At 44.0% G+C, this 22,069-nt stretch overlaps 1 protein-coding gene across 2 annotated transcripts in view; it reads left to right on the top strand.

The window, feature by feature from the left end:
• Positions 1 to 22,069, top strand: part of RIC1 (RIC1 partner of RAB6A GEF complex) — an 882,831-nt gene that overhangs the window by 735,607 nt on the left and 125,155 nt on the right. For both annotated transcript variants that reach the window (XM_078675923.1, XM_078675922.1), the window contains exon 19: positions 215 to 943. In XM_078675923.1, coding sequence (XP_078532049.1) covers positions 215 to 943 — 729 coding nt within the window. The remainder of the gene's footprint in view (positions 1 to 214; positions 944 to 22,069) is intronic.

Genomic DNA, 22,069 nt, shown 5'->3' with positions numbered 1-22,069 from the left:
GAATGATAGCTAAAGTGACAGGTTTCAAGCAGCATCTCCGTTTCACTGCTAGTATGCCACCTTTTAATCAAGCTTAAGTTTTAATTGAGTTATGTGGCATAAGATGTATCTGTTACAATGTTTTATCTATCTCTCAAGTGCTTATTTGTTAATGAATGTGTGGATAACAGCTACTTAAATACTCCGCTTTATAACTTCATTTCTCCTTTTCCAGCTGCCATTCTGTGCTCCAGTTGTGCTAGCCCAGTCGGTGGAGAATGTTTGGACTACCTGCAGGGCCAACAAGCAAAAGCGCCACTTGTTGGAGGCTCTTTGGCTCAGCTGTGGCGGCTCTGGCATGAAAGTCTGGCTTCCTCTGTTTCCCAGGGATCATCGCAAACCACATTCCTTCCTTTCGAGACGAATCATGCTGCCTTTCCACATCAACATCTATCCATTGGCCGTGCTTTTTGAAGATGCCCTGGTCCTTGGGGCTGTCAACGAGACTGTGCTGTATGACTGCTGGGGCTCTCAAAGCAATGCTACGGAACACTTGGAGGTCCTCTTCCCTTTTTCTGTTGTGGAGAGGACCTCGCAGATCTACCTCCATCACATCCTACGCCAGCTTTTGGTCAGGAACTTAGGTGAGCAAGCCTTGCTTTTAGCCCACTCCTGTGCCTCTTTACCTTACTTCCCTCATGTACTGGAACTGATGCTTCATGAAGTATTGGAAGAAGAAGCTACCTCGCGGGAGCCCATTCCTGACCCCCTGCTACCCACTGTGGCAAAATTCATTACAGAGTTCCCCCTTTTTCTGCAGACAGTGGTTCACTGTGCTCGAAAAACTGAGTATGCTCTATGGAATTATCTTTTTGCTGCTGTGGGAAACCCCAAGGACTTGTTTGAAGAATGTCTAATGGCCCAGGATTTGGACACGGCTGCCTCTTACCTTATTATTTTACAGGTAACTTTATTTCATTTAATCTCTTGAGATGTTTTAAAGTGAATGCCAGGTGGTGTTGAAAGGCTTTCAGCTAAGGAGTGATTGAAAGTGATTTAAAAAAAAAAAAATAACTTACGTTAAAGTGCATGTTCGTAATCAAGTCATACACGTGAAGGAGCATTTTTTCTTAGCTAAAGCATGTTTTTATAGCTTGTGCATTTGTGAGTCTATTGGTTCTTTTGTAGACCTTTAATGATTGTTTAATATTTTCTTCTACAAAGAAAATTCTTGAATGCTCTGTGCTATAGCCTGATATGAGCATTATATGGAATCAGTTTATTACAAGCATCTTTTGTTTACACAAATACTCTGCACTGCTGCTGCTAACTGTTGGAAAATGATGGGCATGCAGCTGAGCTGTAGGTATAGTAGTCCTGTGGACGGTGCTCCGCGATCCCCATTGATCTCGTAGGACAAATAGAGGTTAAGTCAGCTATTAATAAAATTGTTCAAGGCAAGGCACAAGGCCAGGATGGCATCCCTGGCGATCTGTTCCGTGCCAACCCCGAGCAGTGGGCCAAAATCTTCTCCCTTTTGATCAACGCCCTTCTCCTTGGATCCCCAGTCCCAAGCTCATGGAAGGGGGCTGAGGTGATCCCCATTTATAAGAAGGGGCCAAGGGGTGACCCTGCCAACTATCGTCCAATCAGCTTGATCGATGCTGGTCAGAAGGTGGTTGGCAGGGTTCTTTTGGAAAGGATCCTTTCCTTGGCGGAGGAGAATAACATCATCTCCCAATCCCAGGCAGGCTTCAGGGCTCGCACAGGCACCGTCGATCAGGCATTTAGGCTGGTACTACTCCACTGGAAGACAGTATCCATTGGTAAAGGCGGCCTGTACCTGGCCTTTATTGACCTGAAGACCGTGTTCGATCTGGTCCCCCGAGAGCACCTGTGGGTGGTTTTGCAGGAGATGGGGTTTCCATTGCCCATTCTGAACCTGTTGGCCCGCATGCACGACGGAACGTATGCATGCATCCGGTGGGGCACGCAGGAGCAGAAAACGGCTAAAATCCCGGTAAACAGAGGTGTCCGCCAAGGATGCGTCCTGGCGCCGACCCTCTTTTCTCTGTTTGTAAACGGGGTTGTCTCCTTTCTATCTGACATCGACGCTGATGCCCCCAGCTTGGCTGGTGTTAAAGTCCCCGCTATGCTTTTTGCTGACGACACGCTATTGGCTTCTAAAACGCCCATGGGGCTCCAAAAGCTTGTGGATCGGTTTTGTGTCTTTTGCAACTTAAGGGGCTTGGTTATTAACACCTCTAAAACAAAGCTCCTCTACTTTAACCCCAGTAGGAAAGCAAACCGTACGCTCACACTAAACGAGGAGCCACTAGAGCGTGTTGAATTGTTTGACTACTTAGGGATTAGGATATCCGATCAACTCAAATGGAACCCAGATATTGAAAAAATGGCCCTAAACCATAAACGTGTCGTGGGCGTTATCGGTAGGGAGCATAGATCCTCATTATCCAGACCCATAGCTCCTGCACTGGAGATCTATTCCGCTAAAGCTATTGGTAGCGCACTGTACGGAGCGGAGCTCTGGGGCTTCAATAATGTCGATTCCCTTGTCGTGGCTGAAAATAATTTCTTCAGGGAGCTTCTGTCCCTACCTAGAGGCAAGCCTAACAAACCTCTCCAACATGACCTTGGCCGCAGATCTATTAAAGACCTTATAATCCTGCGTCCGCTTCTCTATTGGGCTCGTCTGTGGCGCACACCTGAGCTAGCTAGCTACGCAGATGGCCTTAGAGAAGTTATGAATATGCCGGGGTCTCATAAAATTGTTTGGCTATCAAAGGTTAAGGAGCTGTTAACAGCTATTGGTTTTAGTGCTGCATGGGAGACCGGTGCATCGGTTTCTAAACTGGAGGTCAAGCGAGCATATTGGTTGTGGGTCGATGCCCAAGATGCTAGAGCTGAAAATCTGGGTAGACTCACAGACGAGTTTCGTCTGCACAAGACCGTACACTCTCTTGAACCTTATATGGACTTTATAAGAAAACGCAAAGATAGGGCCTCATACATCCAGTTTAGATTGGGAACCCTACCGGTTCGAGGACGCACTTCTAAGTGGAAACCCCCTCACCAAACACTTGCCATTTGTCCGTTCTGTAACGCTGCACTAGAAACTATTCCACACCTTTTTTTTGTTTGCAGCGCCTATAACAAACCCCGATCGAAATGGCTAAAACCTGTTTGTCGGCAGCTCGAGACTAGGAGCCATGTCTCTGCCTTAAGAATTCTACGGACAGATCCTAACACTACATTGGCCTGTGGGGTAGCAAAATTCCTCAGCTGGCCATGGGTGATTAGACAAGGCCTATGACAAATTTCACTAGCTGATTTTTTACTTTTAAAATCATGCTCAAAGCTGTAAATGGTTTAATGTTTTTTTATTCTCGTCTTTTAACTATTTAAGAAGTGGGGTTTTTTAATCAAAAAATGTATTGCATTTTAATTGTTATGTGCTTTTAAGATATTTTTTATATCGAAATAAAGCTTTGATTGACGTGATTGATTGACGATTCCACAAGAACCCACCACCAACCTCCAATCTAATCTTTCATGGGGTGTAGGTTAGTGCATGTCCCTGTGGATTGGGCATGCTGTGACAGGAATTTGTTGAGCATTGTGACATGCAGCCCCCACAACACTTTTATAAATTGTAAGTGGTGCCCCAGCCTTTGCTTAGGGCACCACAACAGATATATATATATATATATATATATATTTTTTTTTTTTAAGCTCATGCAGAACATTATTAGGCGTCCGGGGGGTACTTTTTTATTATATACACACACACACACACAAACACACAAACACACACCGGTCTCAAGTGGGCACTCACAGTCTATTTTTCTTTTTTTTAAATGGCAGCGCAGTGAGTGCACCCTGCCCTTGTGATTTTTTTATCTTTTATTTTTATTTCCATTTATATTTTTAGTTGGTGCTCCAATCCCATGACCCTCACAGGCCAGGTGGTTCTCCTGCCAGTACCCATCCTTGGTACCAGCGGGAGCTGGCTCTATAGCTTTTGTTTCTGGGGGAGTGTGGGAGGGGAATTAGATTCATATTCCCTACCCACACTGACTCTATTTAGGCCCCGAGGTATGGGGTACACAGGGCCACCCCATGGATCAGGGAGGAAACTCCACGCCCCCTCACCAAATTACACATCGGCCTCCACGGGGTGAGGTCCACTTGACCTTTAATATTAGCTTGGGTAGGGGGCCACATCCCCCTTAGCAAAATTATTACGTTGGTCCCAGGGAATGGGGTCCCCTGGGCCTTTTAGTGGCTTGGGGAAGGAGGCGGCATCCTCTCGTCCTCAAAATAATGTAATCAGCTCGAAGGGATGAGATCCCCAAGCTCTCGTAAAGGCTCAGGGTGGGGGCTGTATGCCCCCTCCCCCAAATAATTACATCGGCCCCAGGCATTGGGGTTCCCGAACCTTTTAATGGTTTGGGGGAGGGGGGCTGCATGTCCCCTTCCCTTTAAAATACATGTGAGCCAATACCCTAGGCCCTGGCCCACCCTGGCAAATTTCAATTAGTAAAGGGTGGCCTACAAGATATACAGAAGCTTAGATCTTAAAAACAACAGAACAGATTTACACCACACCAATGACCTCACTTTCTTCTGAGTAAAGTTCTACTTTTATGCTTAACTTGAGTTAAAATGCCAAAGGCCAGGCACTGTGGCCAACCCCTGCTGCGCCTGCTGAAGGGTATGTGCAGCAGGGAGGGGGTTGACTGAGCACAGCAGTTTGAGTCCAAGACCCACACTAGTTACAGTTTGCATGACTCTTGTGCAAGTTATGTAGTGTGCTCCTTACCATAATTGATAATGTATGTGGTTTTTGGGTATTCATTTGTAATCATAATTAACTTGAACTGTATTTTTAAGAGTGAGAACTGTGCAAATGCAGAGGAAAGAGTGTACGTATTGTCCACTCTTGCCATTGAGGGTCTCTTAACATTCAGACTTGTAGTTTGGAAACATCACCAGAATCAGGAGATGGGTGCATAGGACCCTATTATATGTCACCTGTTTTGTATTTTCTGCATTACATGTTTATTTTGGGATAGTTAACTTCAAAAAATAGTTTTCTTCCAAATGCACCTAACAGTGCCCACTGATTGGATTTAAAATGTTTAGGTGTACCTTTATGAACAAATTGTTAATAAAACAATGGACAGTGGTGAGGGCCAGCTGATTTTATTTTGTTACTGGTTGCAGCTATTACCACATAATGAAGGATTCATGATATTTGTCACATAAATTCCTTCATTTACAGATTTCTCAAAAACATGTTTTTAGCTTAAATGGATGAAAAGAAATTTTCATTTTGCTTTACAATTCAGAAAACAAAACCTTGCTGCATAATTTAGATAATCTTACTGTATGATCATTAGCCCCTGTAAATGGTAATTCTACAGAGTGGTATGGGGCTGTCAATAAGATAACTAAACCCGAATTTTCACAGAGAATTGTGAACTGTTTGTCATATTTTGCGCATTCACTGTGAAATGTGGGTAAACATACTACTGCATTGTGTGCAATAAAAGCAACCCAACAATGGTATTATATTTCCACTTTAGACTTGTCTCCTCTGTGCAGAACCACCACCACCTTAATGTGTGCTTATTTGGAATTGTCATGCCTCAGACTTGGGTGTGCGAATGGCTCTGTCCATTCCATTTCATACAGATAGCGACTCTTCTTTGGATGTTCACCTTGTCACCTCTTCTGCTTTTTGATGAAATCCACCATTTTGAACTTAATTGTCTCATAGAAATAGACCTGGATGCCTACTCTTAGTCACCTGACACCACTAGCGATGGCAAAATTACCATTGAAAATGTACTCCTTCACTTCTTATAGCCTCGAAGATATACAGCATATGGTTGGCTTGAGGTTCTCTTACTCTAGTTTGCACGCTTAATATATATTTGACTGTTAAAATTGTATTCAACGTGATGTTTCTGGTGAACGTTTCTCAGCATGTGTGTGTGGTGTAACCAAAGAGTGGGGATGCTTAAATAAGATAGCAATAGCTGTATGGCATAATTCTGAACATTTAGGATTGCTCATCAAAACCGATTTCTTGTCATCTCTGTTCCTGCCACCTTCCTATCTTATTTTTGGCAACTGGAGAAGCTGAACCTGCAATTCAGTTTTGTTTATGATCCGACATCTACTGAAAAGATTGTTTTGAGTGTTTTGTCACACCAAAAATATTTGTGGGTAAATTGCTCATTTCTTCTTTTAGAATTTCATTGCGTTTTTGGAGGTGATTCTATCCTTCAAGCACTGTATGCTTCTGTACTTAAGGAAATGTTCTGCATGGCCACCCCTCACTTTTGATTGTTGAATGATTTTTCAGCAGGCCCCACAGAGGTGAAATAGGAATGACCAAACACAATCATTATCACATTTAATCAGATGGCAAGGTCACAGCCACCATGGATCAAAGCGAATAGCTATTGTTTAAAGCAAACATCTATCATAATGTCAAACAACTTTTAGCTTTTTTCTGTCAGGGAATCAGCAGCTACTGCTTCATATGCTAGAATAGAAATTTTCCAGCTGAACTTGCCAGTGCTTGCTCATTCCTCTAAGTGTACTTTATGGAGCTTCGTTTGCGTCCAAATGGCTATGAGCAAATAATCCTTGGTCTTACTCCTTGTCCCACTAAAAGTTTCTGATCTTTAGGTCCAAGTCCTTTTTGGTACTCTGCATATAGAGGAGGTGATGCCTTTTCTCCTCATTTTGCCATAGACAACTGTCCACTGCGCATATTGGGACAATTTAAGCATATCAACCTTATTTTTGAGAGAGTTTTGGGGGTAGAAGTATGTTATGGACTCCCTATTTTTCTTGGTAAATGTAACTTTTTTTTCGAACGTCTTCTAGATAGGAATAGACGTAACGTCAGATATTCGCTGTCCTCAAGACTTGTTACAATATTCCTAGTCCAGACAGCCTTGCTTGTTGTTTATAATCTTGCAAGCATTCTTGTTCTCTTATTAGTTTGTATGTCATTATATTCTCAATTGTGCTCCAAAGTAAAGCTCTTCAGGCTGGAAGGAGCAACCATCATGGCTCATAGTCCTGTGAATTTGCTTGATCTCGCTCACTCTCCTGTAAATTAAAGGCTGTTGGTCATGAAGTCCTTGACGTTGTGAGCACCAGAATATTTGGACAATCTGAGCTTCCCATGGTGAATCATGGGTTGGTGCTAGGAATGTAGTAGTGATAAGACAAAAATAAGTAATGGGTATGCAGGGAGAAGCTGGTATCAAAGGCATAATTATTGCTACCCTGATATGTGTGATTTTATCCTCCCTCACTAAGATATATGGTTGAGATTCCAGCCACTTACTTTAAGAGTATCTCCGCTTCGTGTTTGTGTCATCAGCCTCCAAAGGCTTAGACTGGAAAAAAGTCCACAAGCTTTTATAATGAATTTATGGAAATTAGGTAGGGTGGCCAACCCATCCTTTAAGCTGCCATTTAATCTTGTATATGTGCTCCAGTTTATGTTGACTACAGTAGAATTAGAGATCTCTGCACATGATTATATTTTGAGTAATAAATGTAAAATAAGGTATTGAAAATGTAAGATGTATTCAAGTACTCTATATCTACAGACGGATACTTTGTTGACCCAGTTATCTAATTTAACTCTGCGACTGCCGACCGGTGCATGCAGGTGTTTTAGGCGCCAGTATAAAACAGGCGTTGACTAAGGCAATTGTTTGGCTTTTGTAAACCAGGAACTGTTTGTCTTCTTTCATCAAAGCTAAGTTGCAAGAGTATAAGAAGCTCTCCTCACACAAACAAACCTAACCAGCACAGCATGGGAAGCCGAGTTTAAAGTTCTGTTTCTCACAGAAGAGGCTGCAACCGTGCAAGTTTGATACACACATAACAAGAACAGCACTGAGAGTGGTTTTTCCCGCACACTCACGACGCATGTATAGCATGGGTAGTAAAGGCGCCTCCTTTGCCCCAGTGTTCATAATGGGCATCAGCTGCACAAGCTGCCTTTGGGAAAGCAGTACCGAGTTCTATTCTTATCTGCTGCACTTCATCAGGTTGCTAACTTGCTGCATAACCCTCCTTGTGTTTAATTAGGGCTGAGATGCTTTTGTTGGTGAACGTGGCGTGAAAATTATTTTCCATTCTATACTATAATCCTGGGTAAATTGGTGTATGGGATGGGGAAGAAAATGTAACATGCTTGCCGGACAGCACCGGCTTGGGGATAGACTTCGTGGGTAAGAGAAATCAACTTGTCTGTTGGGGACCCAAGCTGGAGGGACAATTCACAAGCAGAAATACACAGCCCCCGTAGCATCAGCAGCGCTAGATTCCCTCCTACACATAGGCAAGTTTTTCTCCTCTCTTGCTAAACACAAACAATTGTAACTCCAGTGCCTAATTTGCACAGTCAAGACTGCACCTCATATGTAGCTAACCGTTTAAGAACTAAACTCTGCCCAAGCTTTCACCTTAGCCTCATAGGTCCTCGGACAATATGAACCCAATAGTGCTGATGCACGTTTGTGCCTTTCAGCTCACCTTGCCTGCAGTAGATTTGATTTGTGGTTTGTACAAACAAATATTTAATAAATACCTGCCATCGAGGTTCTCCATCCTACCCTTAGATGGAAAAAAACAGGATTTCAATTAATTTACAAGACTTTTGGAGATTGATTAATTGTTCAGTGACTGCCCTTTAAAACCATGATGATGGATTAGAAAAAGTGTTGAGTATGAATTGCCAGCTATTTTTGTATACATCAAACAATGCAGCACTAAATATTATTGAATATGTCTGCATACAGTATTTCTACACAAATTAGGCCAATGGAGCCTTCTGATCCCAAGAGTGTTTGGTATTTTCGTATCATATACTAGTTGTTCAACAGTTTATTGCTTTCATTCGCTTCTGCTTTAATTCTTGCCTACGCAAATAGGGGGGCGGTTCTGTCGGACTCACTCAAACAATGTACTACTGAAAAGATATGTTGCATATGAAACACAAAGGAGAAGGAAGTTAAAAACAATGTATGCTAAATAATTAATAGCAAAAATATTGTATACAAATACATTTGAGAGGATACTCTATGATAAGTGCAAAAAGGTGCTTGTGCAGCATGGCAAGTCAATGTGTGATCCACAATAGGATGAATTGACAAATTATTCCATAATTATTTCAACAGCTTTGTTAATATTCCACATTCGTTAGAGTCCAGTATTGGTGGGATTGGGTATTATGTTCACCAAATTGATAACCCAACAAAATGCCACAAGAATCAGGGCAGGAAATTCAATCGACATTTAGACACAGAAGTGTCAATAATACATCAGCAAGGGTCTTCATTAAGACGGTCAAAAGGAACACACTGAGTCAGACAAGTAACAATCAAAATCTCCAGTGTAAACAGCTATACAAGTTATAAAGGTACCCCCAAGGTATCAAAGTTAAGCGACTCACCAAGTCGTCTGCAAAATAATACTGTTGGAGCCAGGAGATGCCAAATACTTTTTTTTTCTTAAACCACCACATGGGAAAATGGTTTTAACCCTTTAGGTGCTGCCGTCGGCCAACGGTCGTCACGGGCACTACCTCCCCAGTGCTGCGTGCGACCGCTGGACGTCCAGTTCAGCACTGGGGAGGTTTGTTTACTAGCTCCTAAGGTGTTAAGTAAGAGCCCAGTGTGTACACACGACCAAAACAGAGGGGAAAAAAATGTTGAAAAAAATTAAAATTAATTCTACTTCGAAAATAGGGAGAGCCGGATATCAGAATACAAAAATCACTCATCTAGGGGATACCTAAAGGCTCTATCGCTTTTTTTTTTTTAAATGAATATCACATCACACCAGAGCAGCAGGAAAATAAAGAGTGAATCCATAGCCATTGCAAAGAGACTCTCAGCAATGTAGACAAAACTGGTAGAAAAAACATCCAGGACCGGTATCATAACTGGAAAGGGTTTAGCAGCTTCCTTGGAATACTACCAGCCACTTCAGTGTGTCATTCGGCGTTTGAAAGAGGTGCGCCAAAGAGCCGGGTGAAGATATGGAGGAAAACATCCTCACGTAAATATGCATGTGACGCCCAAGCAAAATTGAAGGCCTGCTGCAAAAATGACCGTCGCGGGTGACCGTTTAGGCCTGAAGGACAGTGGTATGCCTGAAGGGGTTCGGCATCACAATGGCAAACACCCAGTGCCAAACGACTGAAAAACGTGTACACAAAAACATTGTATACATGAAGAATCCTTCATAAAGTCAGGGTTGTGTTCCACCATGTCAGTATTTCAAGGCTAAATGTAATACCGGAAATTGCTATCAGTGATAAAAAGCAGGACAAAAGAAAAAACAGGTACGTGAAATATAATGTAATGCGCTAACAAATAGCCATGTCATACAGAAAGATAAATGTGGTTGTAAACAACATCCGTACCCTATTTCAAGGCAAAGTTGAATACCAGAATTATCACCCCATGCCAAACGACTGAAAAACATTGTGTTCAGAAGAAAAACATTGTATATTCAAAAATCCCTCAAAAAGTCAGGGTTGCATTTCACCATGCCAATGTTTCAAGGCAAAATTGAATACCAGTAATGATTATCAATGATAGAAACCAGGGCAAAAGAAAAATATTTACTCAGAATATAAAACCAAGTTCTAACAAATAGCTGTGTCGTGCAGAAAGATACATTTACCATTATGGATAGATGCCACTTGTCGGTTTATTTCCTCCAGTTCATCCAGGCCAATCCGACCCTTGTTCAGTAAATGTATCAATTTACATTCTCTTATGTTCGATGTGGCAGTGATGTCACCACCTCTTGGATGTTTTTCCCAACACAAACCACCTTAGCTTGTTAACCTTGTGGTTGATTCCCAAAAACATGTTACACTAAAGGTGCTCCTGGGTCGCCTCATCTGATGCGACTACAATGTTGCAGGATTCTGGGTCTCACGTTCGGTCTTGTTTGCCCCACATAATCCAATCCGCACAGGCATTTAATGATGTAAACATCCGTGCTGTTACAATTGGTATGGTAACGCAAAATAATTTTGTTATTATGTTCAAAGTTCTTACGCTCCAGGTAAGGTCACATGCTTTACAACTGCCACTTTTCAAGTGACCTTAAACCGGGGGTAAGTTCCAATGGGCAAGTAAATCCGTGGGTTCTGGTAAGGGTAACAAAGCTCTGACAACATGATCATTTATATTTTTACCTTTTTTGAATGCAAATACTGGCTTTCAGAAGTATCCATTTTATCCTGGATCAGATTCCAATGTTTGTTAAGAGCTTTCTTGATCTCATTGCTGCGGGAACATAATGTGGTGACACGTTTTACTATCCGTATTGGAAGCACTAGTATGTTCGGTCTCTCTGGGGAAATACCAGGCTCTCTTTATCACCCTTTTCACCAAGCCTTTGGGGGTATCCCCTTTCAAGTAGTCTAGATATCAGGACATCCGATTCTGAAAAGTAATCAATTCTCAGGACCAATTCCACCTGATTCCTAGGAACTGACCAAAGGGTAAGTTATTCCTAGGACTCTTAGGATGTTGACTTGAGTACCGTAACAGTATGTTCCTTTCTGTCGACTTTCTAAAAGGGTGGTTTTTAGTTCACCGTCCGTTATTTGAGCCCCTTCCATGCTCATGACGAGCTCAGCTCGTCATGCAGTACACTGCTTGTGTGCTCATGACGAGCTGAGCTCGTCATGAACAATGGGATTCATAGATCATCAGCATGGAGGAGGGATCTCAGCAGCATTGATGGTGTTAATAGTGATTTCCAAGAAATCGGTCCCCCTAGCACTGTGTGGCATGGCAAACTGACTATCGGGAGATCGGTTATTGAGCCACATCAAGAAGGGCTCAAGCCATTAGGCTCCCCACTCCCTATCATCAGGACGTCATTAAAATACCTTTTCCAAAGTGTGGTATTTTCTTTGAAGGAATTGGAATCAGGGTATGTGTGTTTGTTCATAGTTGTTCATGAAGGTATTCGCTGGGTTCTGTGGAAAAACCGCCCTCATCGCAACACCCTTGGACTGAATATACGACTCATTCTAAAATATAAAAAAGTTTTTGCTTAAAACAATGTCCAGTAGTTGTATTATAAAGTCTTACTTAAAACCATATTCTCATGATTGGCATCCCTTGGGCCCCACTGTATTGGTTTGCAGATGATTTGGTGAGTAGCTGTACTTTGATACCTTGGTACCCTTGTAACTTGAATAGCTGTTCACATTGGAGATTTTGATTGTTACTTGTTTGTCTCATACAGTGTTCCTTTTGATTGCCCTGATGAAGATCCCTTGTTGATGCATTACTGACATTTCTGTGCGGTGGGAACTTGAGCTGCGCCCAGCAATTGAGCACAGAGACTGCTGGCCCTTCACTTGGCGCCGGGCCTGCCGCCAGGAGAGACTGAGGTCGTGCCCATCGCCTGGGGCTAAGGCTGCCAACTCCTTTGATGGGGGCTGTGAGCATAACTCCAAACAGCCCAAGGTTTCTTTCCATGCTCGCAGGGGCGAGAGTACCCAGTGAGAGGTTCTTGCGAGGCTTTCTTCTCTCCTCAGCCAGGACTTCAAAGGGAGGTTTGTGGAACTGAAACAGTCTCCACGCAATCAACTCACAAATTGCCAACCTAGCTGCTAGGCTGAACCATATGAAGGAGAGATTAGACTAGTACAGCAGAGGTATTAACCACTCTGAGACATGAGTATCGAAAGTGGGGGACACCCACACAGCCACTAATGTACCGCTTTGCAAGATGGAAAAGTTCTGGAGCTAACAAAAATGAGGATTTGGGGGTCTAGGTCTCTGTGGAACACCTTATGTACAGTGGGGATATCGGAGGCAACCGTCATAGATAAATTGGACACTTTTGTTGAAGACATGTTCCGCTCCTCTGTTTGGCGATGCCCCGTCTCCAAATGTTGCGATAGAGCGTGCTCATTGTTTTCTGGGCCCTCAACCTCCGCCGGAGACCACGGCACGCTTCCTGAAATATGAAGACCGAGACACTATCCTAATGTTAGCTGTGAAGCGCAGAGATTGCCAATACCAGCGAAGTACAAATGTTCTCTATTCGGACTTCATGCTAGCTGTGCAAGTGTACCACCGCAAGTTTCTTCCAGCCAAACATCTTCTCCAGAAGGCAGAGGTGGTCTGCACATGGATTTATCCTGCTAAACTTTGCATATCATTGCAAGGTAAACCTTGCCTCTCCACAGACCCTAAGGCAGCTCTGAAATTTATGCGTAAGCTTGTGCATTCCCGGGGGTCCTCCCTGGCTCATCGGCAGCCATGGACTCTGGCAGCCTTCATGACAGTGATTTATTTTATTTATTTTGAAAGTTTTATATAGCGCGAACAAGATCTTTGCAGATATCAGAGCGCTTTACAAGGACACGGGGGTGATAGAGTAATACAAAGTAATATTTGAGGTAGTTCGGTACAAGGTGCTTAGTTACATAGGTAGGTCAAAAACATGAGGTAGGTCACAGGTGAGGTAGTACACGGTGCATAGTCAAACAGTTGTGTTGATAATATAAAGTACAAAAATAAGGAGCATATACTTGCTTGAGCGTGTTTAAAATTTTTGGAGATAGCATAAAGGAGGGCATAGTTGAGGTGGGTGAGTGCAGGATGTATAGTCCCACAGGTGCGATAGTAGTAGAAAAGTAGGGATCGTTGAGGTGGTGTGGGTAACGTGTGCAAAGTCAAACAGGTGCGTCAACAATATAACAATATACAAGTCAAACAGGTGCGTCAGCAATATAACAATATACAAAGAGTGAGCGTATACAATCAAGTAAGTTGATAATACAAGTAACACAATAGACCAGGGGGGTCAGGCAGGTCTTGCAGAGAAGATTCATGAGAAATACGGAATAGTAGATCATGTGTATTTAGCCATGAGGATCGCTTTAACTTCTTTCTTAAAAAGTTTGTTGGAGGAGATGAGCCTGGTTTCAGGAGGGAGTGAGTTCCAGATCCTGGGTGCCATTCCTGAAAAGGAGCGTTTATATGTTTTTTCCTTCCGAAATCTTCGGGGCTTCAGCAGAAGATTGTTTGTGCTTCTAGTAGTTCTAGAGCCACCCGAAATTGTCAGCTTTTGAGTGAGGTAGGCGGGTGAGTTCATGTGTACAGCCTTGTGTGTCATGCAGGCGATTTTCAGGTGTATTCTGGCTTCAAAAGGTAGCCAGTTCAGGGATTTAAAGTCAGGGGAAATATGCGAGTGTTTTTTTGAGCCAGTGATGAGTCTCGCTGCGGCGTTAAGGGACGCTTTTAGGGGTGCCGTTGTAGTTAGGGGGAGCCCGCAGAGGGCGGTGCTACCGTATTCTATGTGCGGGATGACTATAGATTGTACAGCAGTTTGGAAGTCTTTGGCAGGAAGGAAGGGTTTAAGCTTTCTCAAGGTATTGATTTGGAAGTTCGCTCCTTTGGTTGGCTTGCTGATGTGCTGTTGCATGTTGAGATTGGCGTCAAGTGTTATGCCTAAAGATTTTGCTGAGTCTACGACGATGGGTTGTACATTTAGAGCCGTTAAGTGCTTAAGCCATGTTTGAGCCGTGGAGATTTTGGCGGGAGGTGAGATCAGGAGGAACTCCGTCTTCAGCGCATTGAGTTTGAGGTGATTCTCAGCAAGCCAGGATTGGGTGTTTCTGATCGTGGTGTTCAGAAGCATGATGTCCTTGGGAGATTGTATTTTGAGATAAAGTTGGGTGTCGTCGGCATACATGTGAAAGTGAACATTAGATGTCTGTAGCAAAGTAGTGAGAGGTTCCATAACTAGGTTGAACAGTGTTGGGGAAAGGGAGGATCCTTGAGGGACGCCTAGCGATACAGGTACCGGAGAGGACAACAGGTTGTTACTTTTGAATCTTTGTGACTGGTTGTGTAGAAAGGAGGTGAACCACTTGAGAACAGTCCCAGATATGCCCATTCTTGTGTTTAAGAGTTCGAGTAAGTTCTCATGTTTAACTGTATCGAATGCTGAGGAGAGATCCAGAAGGATGAGGAGGCAGGTATCGTTTTGGTCTAGGATTTGGAGGGCGTCGTCCACTATGTGAGTCATGGCAGTTTCGGTACTGTGCACTGCTCGGAAGCCTGACTGATGGGCGTTGAGGAGATCAAACTTATCTATGTGTTTAGTCAATTGTAGCTGTACGCATTTTTCCAACAGCTTAGCGAGCGTGGGAATATTTGTAATAGGGCGGTAATTGTTTAGATCAGTGGGGTCTGCTGTTGGTTTCTTTAGTAGCGGTGTGACTTGCCCGACTTTGAGGGCGTTGAGGATGGATCCTTGTTGAAGAGAGCTATTGATAATCTTAGTCCAGAGTGGGAGAAGCCAAGGGGAAAAGTCTTTTACAGCGTTAGCAGGAAGGGGGTCAGAGAGGTGATTGGATGGTTTCAAGGTGCTGAGCAATCTGCCAATTTCTTCTTCGGAGTAGGTGCCAAAGGATGACCAGGTAGCATTGTTCTTTGGTTCAGGCACTGCTGTGTGTCGGGTGTTGGGGTACAGGATAGCGTCATTGAGGAGATCGCTTCTTATTTTCTCAGTTTTTTGGATAAAGAAGGCAGAGAAGTCTTCGCAGGAAGGTGTAACGCCCATGGTGCTGAGTGTCTGGGGTTGCTCTTTGGATTGTGTTCTGATTAACTCAAACAATTTTCTTGGGCGGTTTTTTGCTTGGGCGAGCTGGAGGCTGAAGAAATCTCTTTTTGAGCGTTTTATTGATTGATCTGAGCCCTGCTAAACTTTTGCTGAACTCTGCCACGTCACATCATATTGTACATTTTCCTCCTGATAGTGGTCCACACAGTCATGGCTTGGCTCTTTGCGCCCTGCTCATCCTTTGGTCATGGTGCCCTCTGCATCCATTGCTTTCCTTTCTTCGCCAACCTGCTCTCTATTAGCAGGATTGTTCACTAGGCTCCTGACACCCTGAGGGATGTACTCTTTCCAATTTTTAGCTTGGGCAGGAGGTGTGTGTGTGTGTCTGTCTGTCTGTCTGTCTGTCTGTCTGTTTGTCTGTCTCAGTGTGTCTGTCTGTCTGTCTCAGTGTGTGTGTCTGTCTGTCTGTCTGTCTCAGTGTGTCTGTCTGTCTCAGTGTGTGTGTCTGTCTGTCTGTCTCAGTGTGTGTGTCTGTCTGTCTGTCTGTCTGTCTCAGTGTGTGTGTCTGTCTGTCTGTCTCAGTGTGTGTGTCTGTCTGTCTGTCTCAGTGTGTGTGTCTGTCTGTCTGTCTCAGTGTGTGTGTCTGTCTGTCTGTCTCAGTGTGTGTGTCAGTGTGTGTGTCATCCAGTTTGTGGGAGGGGGGTTGAAGTGGGTGGTAGGATTTAGGTGTTGTTTTTCCTCTTATGTTATTGAAGAGATTATGTACACCTGCCCTTTGCCACATATTTATGGCTTCCCACTATGCCTAGAGTCCTTAGTACAATATATGATGGCAGGCTTTGCAACTCCTTTAGTTGCGATGACTACCCTTTGATGTCTCACCTGGAACATCCGTGGACTAAATGGCCAGCGTAAGGCCCGCCTAGTGTTTGTATACCTCCGCTGGTATCGTATTGCTATTTACAAGAACTCTACTCGACTAATGCTACACTCCCTCACTTGCATGCCGGCAGGACTTGAGCATCACACGCAGCAGTCCATTCTAATTAAGGACGGGGGTTGATATTTTCATTTGCATAGGCCTTTAATGGCACACAGAAACATCCATATGTGACAAGCAAGGTAAATATGTTGTCCTTTGCGGCACATTTCTGGGCCACACCTTCACTCTGGCCTCAGTATAGGGACCTAACACGGATTGTTCTACCCTCTTTACAGAAATGTGGCAACAGATCCGGAGTTTAGGACCGACAACGATCCTGTGGGGAGGGACATTTAAATGTTGTACATGACCAACACCTAGACAAGTCCAGTGATACAAGACGGCCACACCCACGCAGTCACCCAATTACACCGTATACAGGAAGACCAAGTATTCATCGACCTGTAGAGAGACTGGCATCCCCAGGACAAGGAGGGTACGTGCACGGACGCTTCAAATAACACCTGGTCTAGAATAGACTATTGGTTGGCAATTGAGCTCCTCCCTCGGACACTCTTGAATCATGCACCAATCCTTCTTGAACTTGCTCTCCTCAGCACACTAGCCCGCACACACTCCCGGCACATGCCAGCAAATGCCCTCCGTGAATCAGTAATCCATGATGAGATCTGATCCAACTTTATAGAAAACCTTTCCAGCAGTTCAGTCCATGGCCTTTGTCTTTATGCTGTGGGAGGAGTTTAAAGTAATAATTCGGGAAATGTGCATAGCTAAGTAAGCTTGCGTATTGCGGGAAATAAGAGCAAGATGACCATACTTTAGTCCGAAATTTGTGTACTCAAGCTTGCCTTCTTTGCCATTGGCAATTCTAGCATTCTTGCCTCATTTAGTCAAAGGCTCAGTGAATACGCTGAGGAGGTAGCTTGGAAAACACTATCTTGGTAAGTAAGCGATGTAACGACGCAATGGAGAGGGGGACAGGCCGGCCAAATAGCTTCGCCCGCTCTGGGCCAGTGACTACATTACAGAACTACTCGGTGACAAGCGTACTCTGCACACAGACCCAGAGCGCCTTATACGTACCATGACCACTTTTTACACTGAAATATATAGCTCCACAATAGCTCATGACTCAGGACAATGTGGCAAATATCCAGATTCAATCGCGTTCCTTTGGCTTGACATTGTCCATCTGCAATATCTGGATGTCCTGTTCACCATTGAAGATATAGTTCCGACTATTCAAAGTATGCCTGAGACTGCCTGACAGTCGCCGTTTACAAAGAGTACGGCCAGATCCTTGCCCCTCATCTTTTGGCTGGGTATGATGAAGCTCTCTAGTTTGGAAGTCTCCCTCCTCCAATGCGAGAGGCAATGATAGTCATTATGTTGAAAACCAGGAAAGCCCCCCAATATGTGCTATTCCTATTGCGCTCTGTCGATGATTAATGACAACCTTGACAAATTACTTGCAGCTTGATTGACACCACTAGTATATCCTTATAGCCTGCCGTAGCGGACTATACCGGCTAATAAAGGCCCCCTCTCACGTTAAAGGCCCGAGCCAGAGGTAAGTGACTTTAACAAGGGACGGGACTTTAATATCCAGTATAGCCCTCCTACAAAGTGTTATAAGGGTATTAAAACATTCTGCCACTAGAGGGCAGAATGTTCGAACAAATAAAACAAAGGCCTCTCGAAGCTCGAGGGGATTTAAATCCCCTCGAGCTCCGAGAGGCCTTTGTAAAACATTGGAATGTTTCTCTGCGGGCCTTTACGGGCCCGTAGAAGCAGGGAGCACTCCATTGTCTTCAATGGAGCTCCCAAAATTGCAATGTTCTAATACCTGATATAATCAGGAACATCCGTGGACTAAAGGGCCAGCCCGGCCATAACACGTCCCACAGCCTAAGCACACTGTTCGTACTTATGCACTCCATCACTCCCAGCTCAAGGTGGCTGCACTTTAGCTCAACGCCACTAAGGTGTTTGACTCCTTGAAGTGACCCTTCTTACTCCAACTGCGGTGGAGACTGGACCTTAGTCCCCGCTTTTTCAGCTGGATAAAACTCCTCTATACAGTATTTAGGAGAACTAGGCAGAGGTGCCCACCTTAATCCTTCCTTTTTGCTATCGTAATGGATCCAGAGGCAGACTTTCTATGCACACATCACTCAGGTAAGGGACATGCCTTTCAAGCTAGAAGTATTCTAGGCTTGGTGTGTGCACATGATATTACCCTATATCTGCGGAACCCTCACATTAACATATCACCCGTGATTCGCAAAGTCATTCACTTTGGTAGCCTCACTTATTTATGTAAATTGGTCCAAGTCTGGCAGTTGACATTGGAATATGCGCCAACTAGCCTGACAGCGGCCACTCACGCTGGGTAATTTATATTCAGTGGGGCAATTTGTATTGGTGTAACATATACTTGACTTTCCACAGCATACCCAGCTTGATTTTATACATATTTCAGGTTCCAGGCGGCACTCTGACCTGTACATGATATGTTGCAGACTGCCAACCCCTCCCCCCCCCCCCCCCCCCCCCAATTACACTAAGTGGACATGATCCTGACCAATTAATCTCCACGAAAATAGATCACACCTTTATATGTATGTAATCATGCAGGACAAGTCACCTATTTACGCCCCTTGGACCGATCTCATTTCACTGCAGCACAATGGATATATTGTTGTGGACTGACTAGATCACTTCCCCAACTATAGATTGCACCTTCTTCTAATCAAATTCCTTCACAAAATGTACCGTACCTCTTCCCAGATGCATCGCATGAGCCTCTTGGCCGATGCACATGGTTGAAGATGAACTAACACCTCGTTTCACCACCTGGCGTGGTTGTGTCCTGCAGTGGGCTGTTTTTAGATCTCTGTTTATGAAGCAATTGCCTTGATCACTGATCATTCTCCTAACAGTTTCCCCTCTGATTGCCATCTTGTGATATGTTACGGATGGTTTTAGTGGAGTTAGACGCTTGACAGCAATGTTGCTACCTCTGGCTAAGTGCAGAGTTGCCATCCACTGCGGGTGTCGCCCTGCATCCCAAATAAACAGCTGATACACGATTGCCACACTGCCAGGAACAACTTACTACATATTGGGAATTGGTAGTCCAAGGGTCCGACCAGGTGGATATCTGGCCCATCCTTTGTCTCTTGCCTTACCTCTCACACAGACCCAGTTGGTATTTGTTATGTCTCCATCCCCACAAATGAGAAGGATCTCCCATGTGTATGACACCATCTTTACTCACTTGATCGTCCGCCTCCTAGGCATCGTTTGCCCCTGACGGACACATGTCGGGTGACTATAGAGGCACTTGATTCCCTAGACCTAGTGTCCCTTGGCACACACAACCTGATGAACCATATTTCCGTTGTATTGCATCCTGGAAATGCTGCCATTCCTGCTACATTGCATGCCTTCTTTCTGCCTTATTAGCCCGTTTTCTCCTATTTTGTAATTCTGATTTCTTGTTTTGTTCTCTGCTTGACAAGTGGAACTTTTCAATTGAAATTCAAAAAAGTATTTTATCAATCTTTGCGAAGGAAGCCTTCAATGTTATTATAGCCTTATAGCCCGCCATAGCGTGCTATACCGGCTATTAAAGGCCTGCTCACTCGTTATAGGCCCAAGCAGAAGGCAAGGGACTTTATTTAACAAGGGACGGGACTTTAATAACCCTTATAACCCTGCTACGAAGGGCTATAAGGCTATTAGAACATTCTGCCACTAGAGGGCAGAATGTAATATCAAATAAAACAAAGGCCTCTCGAAGCTCGAGGGGATTTAAATCCCCTCGAGCTCCAAGAGGCCTTTGTAAAACATTGGAATGTTGCTCTGCGGGCATTTACTGGCCCGTAGAAGCAGGGAGCACTCCATTGTCTTCAATAGAGCTCCCAACATTCCAATGTTTTAATTATTATTATACTCTGAAATAACAGAATAGGTACTGCAGGCATACAGCCCTAGGGCTATTAGCGGGTCTCTATAAGTGAATTTCAAGGGGAAGGCACACTTTGGCCATAGATGTGTGTACGTGTATTAGTGTGTGTGTGTGGAGAGAGGCGAAATGCGTCATGGCGGACATGCTGGGCGATCTTTTGATAATGCACCAATAAAGCACTAAATACCTGGCACCAGAAACGGGTTTTACTCTTCGTCATTTTCCTGCTGGAAGAAGTTGGATACGTGTTGGCGTGTGGCGAGAATTGTTTCTCTATATATATATATATATATATATATATATATATATATATATATATATATATATATATATATTACCTACTGGCGGTCGCCAGTAGGTATATATAGTTAGGATTTTTTCTCTATGGGATTTTTGAAAATTCTATGTCTAATAACTTTGGCGTTTGTGGACGGAATTGGCTGAAATTTTCAGGAAAATGGAACATTTTGTTTCTGAGCAGCCCCTGAAAATTTGGGGGGGTTTCGTCAAGGGGGGGCCGAGAAAAAAGGGGGGTCCCAAAACGTGTTTTTAACATTGAGTTTCCCATAGGGCGGTTGGCCTCACTTTTAGCCCGAACGGCTGAATGGATTTGCACGAAACTTGGCAAAATTGTAGGGACTGGTAGCCCGATGTGCCTTTGCTAGGTCTCAATATATGTGCTTCAGTGGATTTTGAGAAATTAACGTTCAAAAAAAGATATATATCTGTAACAGCGGACCGGGCAGCGCTCCGGTTCGCGGACTTTTCGCGGTACGGAGCTTTGTGAAGCGAAGCTGATTGGTTCTCCGGCGTCTGTGAACATTCCAAACAGTCCGTAGCGGCCGCCATCTTGTCTCTCGGTAGGATCGAGAGACAAGAGGAGGCCAAAGCGAAGGGGCAAATGACCATAAGGGGGCATAGTAGATCCTCGCTGACCCCCTAGGTTTGATGTGGAGGTTTTAAAAGGGCCCCGCGGGGCAAAAAAAAAAATAATAATAATAATCGAACGGCTGAATGGATTTGCACGAAACTTGGCAAAATATTAGGGACTGGTAGCCCGATGTGCCTTTGCTAGGTCTCAATATATGTGCTCCAGTGGATTTTGAGAAATTAACGTTCAAAAAAAGATATATATCTGTAACAGCGCTCCGCTTCGCGTACTTTTCGCGTTACGGAGCTTTGCGAAGCTGATTGGTTCTCCGGCGTCTGTAAACATTCCAAACAGTCCGTAGCGGCCGCCATCTTGTCTCTCGGTAGGATCGAGAGACAAGAGGAGGCCAAAGCGAAGGGGCAAATGACCATAAGGGGGCATAGTAGATCCTTCCTGACCTCTTAGGTGTGATGTACCATTTTGCCAAGTTTGGTGTAATTCCGTTCAGCCATTCAGGCTGTAGACGTATGTAAATGTCCTATGGAAAATTGCATGGGGAAAACACATTTGAAAGTGTTGAAATTTAGAACCAATTAAAATGTTACTTTGGTTTTGTATTTGTGTGTGA

This window comes from Lissotriton helveticus, chromosome 2_1 (genome assembly GCF_964261635.1).
Source record: "Lissotriton helveticus chromosome 2_1, aLisHel1.1, whole genome shotgun sequence".
Classification (NCBI taxonomy): domain Eukaryota; kingdom Metazoa; phylum Chordata; class Amphibia; order Caudata; family Salamandridae; genus Lissotriton; species Lissotriton helveticus.
This window is presented reverse-complemented; position numbering and strand designations above follow the sequence as displayed.